General features: G+C 33.6%; 1 protein-coding gene across 7 annotated transcripts in view; it reads left to right on the top strand.

The window, feature by feature from the left end:
• Window positions 1-12,725, top strand: part of LOC115215069 (serine/arginine-rich splicing factor 11) — a 40,846-nt gene that overhangs the window by 26,649 nt on the left and 1,472 nt on the right. For 2 of the 7 annotated variants that reach the window (XM_036505544.1, XM_036505542.1), the window contains 7 exons: window positions 1,827-1,907; window positions 7,790-7,867; window positions 8,524-8,574; window positions 9,861-10,010; window positions 11,299-11,358; window positions 11,495-11,512; window positions 12,418-12,516. In XM_036505544.1, the coding sequence (XP_036361437.1) occupies window positions 1,827-1,907; window positions 7,790-7,867; window positions 8,524-8,574; window positions 9,861-10,010; window positions 11,299-11,358; window positions 11,495-11,512; window positions 12,418-12,516 (537 nt within the window). The remainder of the gene's footprint in view (window positions 1-1,826; window positions 1,908-7,789; window positions 7,868-8,523; window positions 8,575-9,860; window positions 10,011-11,298; window positions 11,359-11,494; window positions 11,513-12,417; window positions 12,517-12,725) is intronic. The other 5 variants (XM_029784220.2, XM_036505545.1, XM_036505546.1 and 2 more) reach the window with 5 other exon arrangements.

Here is a 12,725-nt window from a genome sequence, read left to right as displayed (position 1 = left end):
CTGGCCTCTTTCTTGTACCTCTCTCTCACTCTTTATCTCGTCTCTCTAGGTAACCATACTGCCTCTATAGCAAGACACCTATTTCTGCCTCTTTATTTCTTTGCTCTAACCTTTCATCATCTGATACTGGATCACCTCCTCTAATGCCTCCTCTGTTGTGACAAGACACCTGCTTCTGTCTCTCTGTCTCTTTGTCACAGTCTAACCTTTCATCCTCTGACACAAGTTCTTCACCTCAAATGCCCCTGCCCCTCTCAAAATTCCTTGTCTTGCAAGTTACTTGGTTACTCTGCCAGTGCTGGTATCACATTAAAAGCACCTAGTCCACACTGTAACATGGTTGGTATTTGGAAGGGCATCCAACTATAAAAATCATGCCACAACTGACCTCACCTGTGCTAGTGCCATGTAAAAAAACACTCAGTCCACTCGGTGGAGTGGTTGGTGTTAGGAAGGACATCCAGCAGTAAAATCCCTGCCAAAACAGACACAGTAGCCTTGGGTAGTTTTTCTACTTGGCTGGCTCCTGTCAACCATCCTACCCATGCATGCGTGAAAGATGGATGTTAAACGGGGATGATGATGTACATATGTATTAGCATAATGGTATTTTTATGAATTAATGTATAATTAGTTTCTCTAGCAACACCTATACTAAACAGTGTTGAATGGTGTGAATTTTAATATTACTAAATTTTCTAAGGCAGTAAGCTGACAGAATTGTTAGTACGTTGGGCAAATTGCTTAGTGGCATTTTGTCACTTACTACATTCTGAGTTCAAATTCCACTGAGGTTGAATTTGCCTTTCATCCTTTCAGGGCCAATAAAATAAGTACCAGTTGATTACTGGGGTAAATCCAATTGACTTATCCCCTCCCCTGAAATTGTTGGTCATGTGCCAAAATTTGAAACCAATATTATTAAATTTTCTTGAAATAGATGCTCCTGTCTCACAATTAGATGTTGCTACTCAATCGTATAGCAATTATTTTAATATGAAATTAGACTGGTATCTACAACCAGGTTTATATGGTGAGAGCAACTTAAAATAGTTTCATTAATGCTTGTAATGTGATTAGTGTCAAGGATTACAAATTTATTTGTATTTTTATCTACTTAGTAATTCACATCTATTTTGCCTGGAGGAAGTTTGCTGTTAACAACAAAATGTCTGTCTTTCCAGGAAAAGAACTGACTCTATAAAAAAATGTATAGATAATTTGTTATTCATGGTAATAATACATGCAATTAAATACAGAAAAATTATGAAGACTTGAGTGAATATGTTTTGTTGAATATATGAAATTAACTTGCACAAAAACCGCATTACAAGTTGAGAAAATAGGTTGATGTTAGCTGATGTGTGCATTGTTGGGTTGATATTGATGTGGATTCTCTCCATGTAAGTGGAAGGAATGGTGCTATGGCAGGGAAAGACCAAAGAATTGGTGAGGTCAGATAGAAGACTGTTATGTCCCAAAGTCAAAATGATACGAGATTGAGAGAGATTTTGATGTTTTGAAGATCTAACACATGTTAACAAAGAAAAACATTCTAATATGATGATGATGATGATGATTGTAAATATTTAAGTTAGATGAGCATTGTAGTCTACATCTGACAATTATGAGATCATCTGATAAATCAAAAGAGAAATTGGGAATCAGAAAACATTTACAAATATCTAAAATTCATGATAATGAAACCTTTCAAGAAAAAACAAAAAGTGACATATAAGCCTTGATGCTAGAGACAGCTTGCTTCCATATATTATCACTATCATGCCAGTAGGGTGGGTGGGGCATTCTATTGCTTAGTAAAACAGTTTATTATTTCCTAGGTCTCCTGTTGAGGTCAAGACCAAAATGAGAAACCACAATGACGAATGGCACATGCAACATTTTAGGTATTTTAAATGTCTTTTCAATAATGTACTTTTATATTTTGCTTCTTGTTTTGATGCATATAGGGATAAACATGTTTTATCATAGTATTCTCTATACTATACTTGTGTATAAAAAACTCTATTCCTGTATATGCTCATATGTATGTATAAATGTGTATTTGTATATAATAATTTGTAGAATAATGTGATGCAATTTATTAGTCATTCATTATAAGGATTTATCAGTTTTTTTCCAAGATGTTTTTTGAGATTTTTAGTCCTAATTTTTCTTTTTTTATTAGTATTTTTTAAAGCTAGTAATATGTGTTTGTGATAAGCTGTACATAGTTCATATTCAGCTAACACTAACTTTTTTTTTTTTTTTAATAAAAGAAATTTCACTTGTATTATCTTTTATCTCTGGATGTTGCTGAAAGTGCGGGGCTTCAGAGATTGGAGGGTGTCAGACAAATGTGATTGATGATCTATCTGAAAAGTGTGTTACAAGACATTTGTCTGGATAGAGACCATAATAGTGTGAAAGTGTTTGAAATAAAATTCTTTCTTGCAGAGATTAAAATTGGTAATGAGAAATAGGTATTACTTTTGTAGTAGACGAGTTCAAAGGAAGAAACTATGTAACCACCAAGTTTTTAAAAGTAGATATAGTGTCATTATATATCTCCACCACTACCATCACACAAAAATTGAAACTAAGTCCTCCAAATAGGATGTAAGGACTCTGGATTGTAACTCGTGTTACTTCTCGGGATCTTATGATGTAATGTTTTATCAAATATATATTTACTGTGTATGTTATGTGTCAGGTGTGTATTAAAATTAAAGGATGAGGGTGAACTGGCAGAATTGTTAGCATGCCAGAGAAAATGCTTAGCAGCATTTCCTACAGTTTTATGTTCTAAGTTCAAATTCTGCTGAGATTGCCTTTCATCCTTTCAGAGTCAATAAAATAAGTACCAGTTGCACACTGGGGTTAGTGTAAACAATGTCCTCCCTCTCCAAAAGAATTAAAAGTAAAATTCATCATCAAAATTACGTTTATTTTAATTGATTTTTTTAAAAAATCCATTCAAACACTTACACAACTTTTGGTCTGATCCTAGAGTTTAGGTTTTGTATAGTATCTAAAAGATTAGGATAAGCTGTACCACAGCTTTTTGAGTTCTGAGACTAAATATTCATTTGAAGATTCAAAGGTTAGTGGTTGGGTGGTAGAGGAGATATGTAGCACTGTGTCACTGGGATTAACAGAAGTGCAACTAATGGGTTTTGGGGTGTACATTCAGCATGCCAACTGAACAAACTTACCATTTATTGCAAAGAAGTTTTGGCTGTCTGTGGTCAGAAGAGAATTTCCTGTCTTAAATATGACAATAGTACTCCATAGTGGGGTGTAGGTGGGATCTGAAGTATTTAGGTGGCACGTAAAAAGCACCCACTACACTCACGGAGTGGTTGGCGTTAGGAAGGGCATCCAGCTGTAGAAACACTGCCAGATCAGACTGGAGCCTGGTGCAGCCTTCTGGCTTCCCAGATCCCCAGTCGAACTGTCCAACCCATGCTAGCATGGAGAACGGACGTTAAACAATGATGATGATGTAGATTACACAATAGTGAAATTATGAGTTTATAGATAATGTCTCTGATTGTAAGGATTACATTTCATGTTGTTCATAAGATATTAGTATGTGTGCTGTTCTGCCATGAAATTGATATTTACATTTTTCAGTGTAATAAATTAAGTGCTCGTTAATGGTTAAGAGATGTATGAATTAAATTTATATTTGTGTAATCATTGTTTTCAATCAGTTGATTTCTTATGAAGTGATATTTATACCAGTTACACTGTTATTTTATAATTGCTTAGTCAGAGTTGAAAAGGCAGCATCCACAATCCTTTTTCAGGGTTCCTAGCTTGGTGTGAGAAAGTGAGAGAAAGCTGTACCTAAGTCCAGTGATGAATTAAAACAGCTATTAGTTCACTTAGTATTGATTTTGGTTGGTAATCACAATGTTGATAAAAAATTACCTTTTATATATATATATAGATGTTTTTAATATATTTCAGTAAAAAAAAATCCTACTTAAAAACAAATTGCTTTCAAAAATTTGAAAATATGTCAATTACAAAACCAAAATGTTATTACCACAAGAATTTTCAACACACACAGAACCTTTTTTCTCCCTCTATCTCTCTCTATTTCACTCACTTCATGTACACCCAGTTGTTCAGGCCATTAATCTCATCTTTAGAGAATATATATATATATATATTTACAGTATTTTTATCTACATTACATTTGAATCAGTTCAACCTCCAGTGGTCATCATCTGTCTTATACTTGAATGTGTACATTGTCCAAACTTAATTTGAACAGAGAACATTTTATTTCTCAGCATTTTGTTAATTTTCTGCTTTGACTAGCAGTTTTGATTTATGTGTTCTCTAAGAGGTGTATAACTGACTCATAATTTTGCTAGCATTTCAGTGTTATTTTGCTTACTGGCATAAGATAAAGTGGCTTGGCATTTTTTCCTCCTAACATTGCAAGCTTTGAATCTATACCAATGGTTCCTAGTTTGAATCTAGTCTGTAACCATCATCATCGTACATATATGTTCCATGGAGGCATGGGTTGATCATGTGTGTGTGTGTGTATATATATATTGGGTCATACCATAAATAATGCGGTTTTTTAATACTTTTATTTTTCAAAATTAATATATAAAGTTCTTTTTTAATTTAAAATATGCTCTCTTTCATTTTCTACAATGCTCTTCCATCTATGTGGTAGACTTGCAAAGTCTCTCTTCCAAGATTCACTACCTGTAATGAAAAATACTCCTCCAGTACTGTTCTGACCTCATCTGCAGAATTCATATTTTTCCGTCCAACTGCGGAATAAATGATAATCAGATGGGGGCAATGTCCAGCAAATATATTGGGTGGGGCATCATTTCCCATTCAAACTGCCCCAGCGTTTGTAATGTTATCTTCATTGTATGTGGCCGAGCATAGTCCTGATGGAAGAGCACCTTTCATCTTGAATGACCAAATCCAAGCTCCTCTGCTAGTTCAACAGTTACGATGGGATTTTGCTCCACCAGGGTTTGCAAGACATCCTCATTGAGTTCTACAGATCTTCCAGGACGAGGCTCATCTTCTAGGCTGTAGTTTCTGGCTTGGAATTTCTGGAACTACCACTGACACTGGCTTATGCTTATTGTCCGATCCCCATATACTGCATTAATATTCCTTGCACTTGTTGCCTTTATTGAACTCATAAAGGAAAATATGCTGAATATGCTCCTTTGTCACTTCCATTATAACTTTAATAAAATAACTGTTAAAATCGAACTGCACTCTTCAAAACTTGCACTAAGAATAAAACCAAAGTAAAATTACTACCTGCTTTTATAGCAAGTTAATGCAGGTAGTTTAACCCATCCCTGCCCAACTTTTAGTTTATACAATTGAAAAAATTGCATTATTTATGGGATGACTCTCTCTCTCTCTCTCTCTATATATATATATAATATATATATATATATATATATATATATTTATTGCCGTCAATTCATTCTCTCTTACCTGTTTGTGTCTGCCTTCCAATTGCTGTTTTTACTGAGATCTCCCTTTTTAGTAGAAGAAATAGCTATAACTCTTTGACTGCTATTTCTAAATTCGGTATGTGGTAAGGCAATTCGTTGCTAAACCCTTTATTGCTTAGTATTACTTAAATTTTCCTCGAATGAGGCTTTTACATGCCGAAGACTACTTGGTGTAATTGATAATTATTCCAAATTAATTAATTTCACCCTTCATTATTACGGATAACTATATATATATATATATATACATACATGCATACACACACACACACACAAGAATAAAACACTTATTGGCAATTGGCAATCAAATCAGTTCAAATGTACTGTAGATATAAAAAAATATAAATATGAGGTTTATAATCTGGAAAGCTTCAATGCCTAAATGTAAATGTTTATTATAGAGTATCAAATCAAACAAAAGTTATTAAGCGCTACTAATCTTTATTGGTTACCTAGTCTGTAAAAGACCATGAAAAAACTAGCTTAATATTTATCTTGTCTATACAAGTAGAAAGTTTGCTAGCCTGTGGTGAGTGGAAACGGACTTCAACCATCTATTGGTTATGTATGTATTATACAAGCACACAACTATGGATGCAAAATGTCGTTGTAATTCTATATACATACACATGACTGTTTGTTATATGAACTTATTAACTGTAATTTATCATTCAACCAAAATTGATTTTACATTAAGCTTTGATAATCAGAACTGTTCATCTGTGTAACTCTTGAAAGCATTTAGGGAGAGCTCCACTGCTATGTCATTATACACTAGCCTTTCTACTGCATTGCTGTCTTTATTTAAGAAGCTATAAGCAAATGTATTGGTAATAGCTACAAGATATCTTTATAAATGCCAACAACCAAATCTAAACATCAAACCTCAATTGTAGTAGGACACCTGTTATAAATTTCAATTCTTTAGAAATATTTCCTAATATAGATGAGTTTACTGTGCCTGAAGACTAATGAAATATCATGATATGGCTTATTGACCTGCAATTTGATGAAGAAATTACAAATGTCTCGGTTTTCAAATCTATGAAAGCTCTGACTTTCCACATTCAGTGGAAATCTTGTAAGCTTTTATCAGTCTGTAAATCTTAAAATAAATGCATGAGCATACATAGATACATGAGCCTCCAACTAAGCTCTGCTACAGCTGAGCAGGCACAAAACTATGCCTCATTTATCAAAGTTATATTGAAGACAATGTAAATGTTTTTTAAACTCCAAATCCAGAAATTTAAAGAGAACAATATCTAAATTATATGTTGAACATGACTTACATTTTGATATTTTGAATGCATTGTTTGTAAACATGAAGTATTGAGTGTTGTCATTTTAGCTCATCATGAAAACAGAACCTTCCAGAATCAACTTCATTTATATCAACCATTTTTTTCATATTCAAAATGATATGAAAAATATCTTATGTAACTAACCCAAATTGATATTATTTGCATATGCAGTTAACCAATCAATGTTTCATAGATTTGATGCTTAAATGCTTCAGTTTTTTGAAAAGTTATGCATTTAACTGAACTATACCAATATCTGATATGCAATTAAGCAAAATCACTTGTACAAGCTATGAAACTAATGCTCGTATACATGTTTTGTTTGTTTTTTCCATTGTTCTTCAGATCTAAACAATTGCATGTTTTTTCCCCTGTACTGTTTCACTGTAAAATAGCCTGTTTATGTTATCTAGACTGAGATTTTGACCAGAATTTAATATTGAAACCTATTAGTCATAAGCCATGAGTCTAATACTCAGAAAATGTATGGAAGCCAAGCAGGTGGTTTCCATACATTTTCCTGTTTCTTTTGAGATGAATCATTTCTTCTAAAATATACAAAAATTGATTCACAAAACCAAAATTAAGTAATTAGCTGTTTTTGTGGTAGCTTTTCTAAGGCTTTGTGTTTCATATCTAACCTCTATACTTGAGTTCAAGTCTTGCTACAGTTAACTTTGCTTTCCAGGGATGAATAAAATAAGGTACCAGTCAAGTGGTGTTGTAGATAAAATTGAGTTCCATTTCTCTCGTAGATGTGACTTTTTGCTTTATATAATGAATAGATGTTTAACCACCTTATAACTGCTATATTTTATGATAAAGGATGGATTAATAGGTTTCAGTATTCAGTAAGATTGTTGAAAGTTCTCTTGATTCATGTGGATCTCATCAGAATGATCTCTTATGCTTTAACTTGTATTTTTTTATTTCTTAAATTTGTAAAACTTTTTCTTTTTTAAATAGGACACGTCACCCCCGATCTCGTTCTAGGGGAAGAAAATCCAGAAGTCCACATCGCAAAAGATCAAGATCTAGAACAAGGTACGTTAAGTATAAAAACCATTTTAGATTGCCTTCTCAGTTGGTCTTAGAATTTCAGCATATAGTTATAAACAATACAGATAAGTATCAGGTGCCTGTCGGTGAGGCAAGTATTAAATTAAAATAGCTATCTGTGTATCATACTTAATGTATATACACCATTGGTAGGTCACTCACTGTGGTATTTGTTCTGGGATAACATCTCTTATAGATGTGTTCTAATAAATATTGGAGGGAGATGGAAATTCATCCCAGATGCATTTCAGCCTTTTTGGGATGATGTGTACTCACAGCCAGCCACATTCCTGGACGAGAATTTGTCTCCTAATACAGAAAGCAGTGAATGATGTTACAAAGAAAAATCAATTATATACAATTAAAGGCGGTGCCCCAGCATGGCCACAGTCAAATGACTGAAACAAGTAAAAGAGTAAAAGAGAATCGAAGTATGAACTTCAGAATAATGCTCATTTTATGATAACTAACAGTTTTTCACGCATGATGTTTTAGTTGAATAGGTGAATTATTCACTTGTGTTAGCATGTTTAGCATCTTTTTCTATTAATAATATTCATCATTTCACAAATAAAGATTATTAAAATGTAGGTTACTTTAATTTATATCTATTTTAAGTTAAATATACTCTCTTTTAACAGACGTACTCCTCCCAAAGCATACAGTGCCAGACGTTCTCGGACTCCACCTCGGTATGTCTTTATTTTTTTTCATTATTTTAATCACATTTTTCACTAAGTCATTATAAAACATTTCTCTTAACACAGATATTTATCAGTCATTCTGTTGTACATAATAAATGCAATCCATTCTAACATTCAGATAAATTTATATTGGAGAATTATTTTAGTATATTAGGTTAGAATGCACTCAATTTTAAATGTAACATCTGCCATCTGTAAGTGTTCTCCTTTGCAATCTTTAAGCATATAAGAAAATTTTGTATTTGGTATATTTTAAGAGCAGTTAAGCTCCTCTTCTATGTAAGATGGAAATTTAATTGATTTAATAATTTGTCTTCTTTGGGGGAAAATGTCAATCACTTGTATGTTTGATAATGAAGTTTATGCTTTTGAACATGTGATTGTGTTGCTTAACCCTATTCTCCAAGGTGTTCTTAATACAGTATGGCCATTTGCTGCTGTTTCTAGCAGATTGAATGACCTTGTGTGTGTGTATACATGCATGCACACATAAATTGTTTTGAATGGACGAAGTATTGTACAGCATTGAACCCATTTTTCAGTGTAATCAGTTATAAAACCAGTGGCACAACCAAGTTTGATACGACCAGAAAGAAACTGCCTGCATTTTGAGTTTTTTCTATGCAAGTTTACTTTCTAAAAGGAAGTTCTAAGAAGAACGAGAGATCTTTCAATCCCTTTGGTTCACATGCTAGTTAACCCATAGCAGGGACCCTACTTCAGTTCAGAGTAGACCTAGGAATAATAGTGGCTAAGAGGTAGTTCTATACTCCTCAAAACCCTGGAACTCTTGTACCAGGGCCCTACTACTGGAAGCAGTTTGAAGTCATACCCTGAACAACATATATGAAGCCATGGCTGAGTGATTAAGAGGTTCACTCGGTGCCCCAGCATGGCCACAGCTCAAGAGCTGAAACTGTAAAACATAAAGCATAAACATAAACTGTAAGGTTTCAGGTTTGATCCCACAGCATGGCATCATGGGGAAAGGGCTTTTAGCATAGGTTTGTAAGTGAAATTGAGTTGGCAGAAATTGCGTAGAAGCCCATCAGACAGTCAAAGGTTAAGTCATGTCACACACTGTCATCCTCATTCTACCAGGGAATTACATTAAGAGTGTGCACGACTAGAATAATTGGAGGCTATAAGTTGAAATTACTGGAACAGTCCACCATGTGTGTAAATATATATATATATATATATATATCTGTGTGTGTGTATGTGTTTATATATAAGGCTATGAAGTTATTCTGTTATTAACCTTCTGATTTTAGACCAATAAAGCGTCGGTCTCGTAGCCGAAGTCGACAAAAGTCACCAGTGAAAAAGAAATACATTAGCCCATCTCCTCCTAAACTTACAAGGGAATGTTCCCTTCCCCTGAAGGATGATGACAAAGACTCCTCTCCAGAAAGAAAATCAAGGTAGATTTTGCACTTACCTCTTCTTTCTTTCCAAACTCTGTTAAGCACCATAGAAAAACACTATTAAAGTGAAATCTAAAAGTGTTAATCCATGCGGTTTTTTTTCTGCCCACTATTTTTGTCATTGGGGAGAGTCCTCTGATGCCTCCCCCATAGAGTCCTATCAGAAGCAACTATCATTAGACTTTCCAGCTGGATTCCCAGGCATGACCAACTGAGATTGGATGATGATATCTGACCTTCTCATTCTTGGTCTGCCCTTAGGTATCCTACCAGTTGGCTGGACTTGTAGAATCAATCTTGTGATTCTGCCACATTCTAATCACATCTGTAGTACCCAAGCTGTGACCTGTCAGTGTTGAGAAGTAGCAGTTTGATCTGGAGATCCTCCCTGATCTCTGAACTATGCTCCTTATCAAGTAACATCACTTCAGAGATCCTTTGCAGGAAACCCATTTTGGCCTCTTGTATTTGTGATTGTACTCTTTTGGTCATCACCCCACATTCATAACCATAGATTTTTTTCAATATAACACTGTTCTTCCCTAGAGGTTTGAGTCTTCTGTCTTAATTTTTGTTTTCCAAGAGTTTCATACTGTTTAGAATTTCCCATGATATTTTGGAGTATGCACCATGATTCTTCATACTTCAAGAATTCTATTATCATCATCATATAATTTTCATTTGTCATCTGGCACAGAAAGTTTTAAAAAAAAGAACCCCAAAAAAATCCACAAATGTGTCTTTGTTGTGCTTGTCATGTTTTTACAGCCTTCCTTTAGCCAACCATTAAAAACAAAATAAGTTCACTTCGCAATCATGTGGTTTCAAGTTCAATCCCACTGCATGGTACCATGGGCAAGTATCTTTTACTATTGCCCCAGGCTGAGCAAAGCCTTGTGAGCAAATTTGGTAAATGGAAACAGGAAGAAACCTAGTCACCTTGTCTTGACATTTCTGGCTAATTATAAACAAATGTTACTATCATAAATGGTGTCTTTCACTTACAATCTTCTATGAAAACATGTCCAACCATTGTGTTGTTCTTGTTCAAAGAACTAAGGAAAATATTACCTTGCTTGGAAGCAGGTGAAATTTGGCAACAGAAGGAGCATCCAGCCATAGAAAATTTGTCAGTGAAATTTCAACACACATCATTTAAGAACCCATATTTTAAGCTCCTTCTTTCAAGGAACATAACTGTCACTATCACCATTCAACTCCCATACAATACTATTCATACCATAATTATTATTTATTTATATATTTATTTTTTTTATGTCAACAGTTCTCATGAGAAGAGGAGTCGTAGTAGAACACCAAGCAAAAAATCTCGAAGATCTCACAGGTTAGTATCTATATAAAACAATAAATAATACTGTCCTTTGAGTTGCTCAACTTTGCTTTTGTTTATTTGTAATAGTTTCTAGGTTTGACTTTTGTACAATATATGAACCAATTCTTTTTTTCTTTTGTATGTGCAGTTTCCTGCTCTCCTATTTGTAAGTCCTCTTTCATTTGCTATATCATGGAAGATTTTAAAATATTATCTTGTTTTTCTTGTACAGCCAAAACAGATATTGTTTTAGATTGTTACCACATTCTAACTTACCTGAGGTTAAAGATAGCGGTGGGATAGGGCTCCCATTGATTTAAAGTTAGGTTAGAAGGTGAATTATTAAAGACATTATGGGTAGAGAATACATTCACAATAATTCTAGCATTATCTTAATCTTAACATTAATAGAGAGATATAGTTGTAAAGTTTTCACAATTTAAATTTAAGAAATGTATCAACTAAAATATCTGATTATTAATCCAAAGTTTAATGAGATCACACTCTGCTACGAAGCAACTGTTATTGATCTCAGTTCACTGAGCTGTAAAAGACACCATTCTGAATGTATGGTTAAATGATTAGTGTCAGAAAAGGCTTCAAGCTGTAAAAATATTTGTTCCATTGATGTTAAAAATATTAAGAAGTTCAGTTATGAATAATTTTAACATCTTTTGCTCATCACTTAACCCATTAGCATTTAAGCTGTCCATATCTGGCACAAATATTCCACTTGTTTTACATTCAAACTGGCCAAATCCAATCTCTTGTACCTATACTATAATATATATGCCATCAAAATCTCAAAGCTATGAGATAATGCATGATTAATTTAAAACAGTGTGAATAAATAAAAATAACAGTTGACAGTAATCTGAATGCTAAAGGGTAAAACTTATTATATTATAGGTTTCCTTAATAATAATTTAATTCAATTTATCAATGGGAATAATTAGTTTTTTTTTTGAAATCTTTGGTAGGAAGTTACCTATTTTAATGTTCCAAACAATAGCATTTTAATGTTTATTTTTTATGTAAATATGTATGCCTTGTGTTTTTTGTTGTTTGCAGTCGCAACCGACCTAATCGCAACCCTAGGCGCCGGTCTACCAGTCCTCCTCGTAATCGACGCTCACGTTCACGTAGTGGTTCCAGACATAAATCATCAAGGTATTTTGGACAATTATTCATTGTTTTGGAAAATGCTTACTAATCCCTACAAAAATACTTAAGTACAAATTTAAGCTGTTGTTTAATAAATCATAAATGCTTCCAACTTTGATTTGCTTCAGAAAAATCTCTAGTATATAATGTTTTAGTTTTCAAAGTGTTTTAAATTATATATTATATTTATGTGCCATTGGAATGTAAAAAGCACC

The sequence above is a fragment of the Octopus sinensis genome, linkage group LG8 (assembly GCF_006345805.1).
Source record: "Octopus sinensis linkage group LG8, ASM634580v1, whole genome shotgun sequence".
Taxonomy (NCBI): domain Eukaryota; kingdom Metazoa; phylum Mollusca; class Cephalopoda; order Octopoda; family Octopodidae; genus Octopus; species Octopus sinensis.
This window is presented reverse-complemented; position numbering and strand designations above follow the sequence as displayed.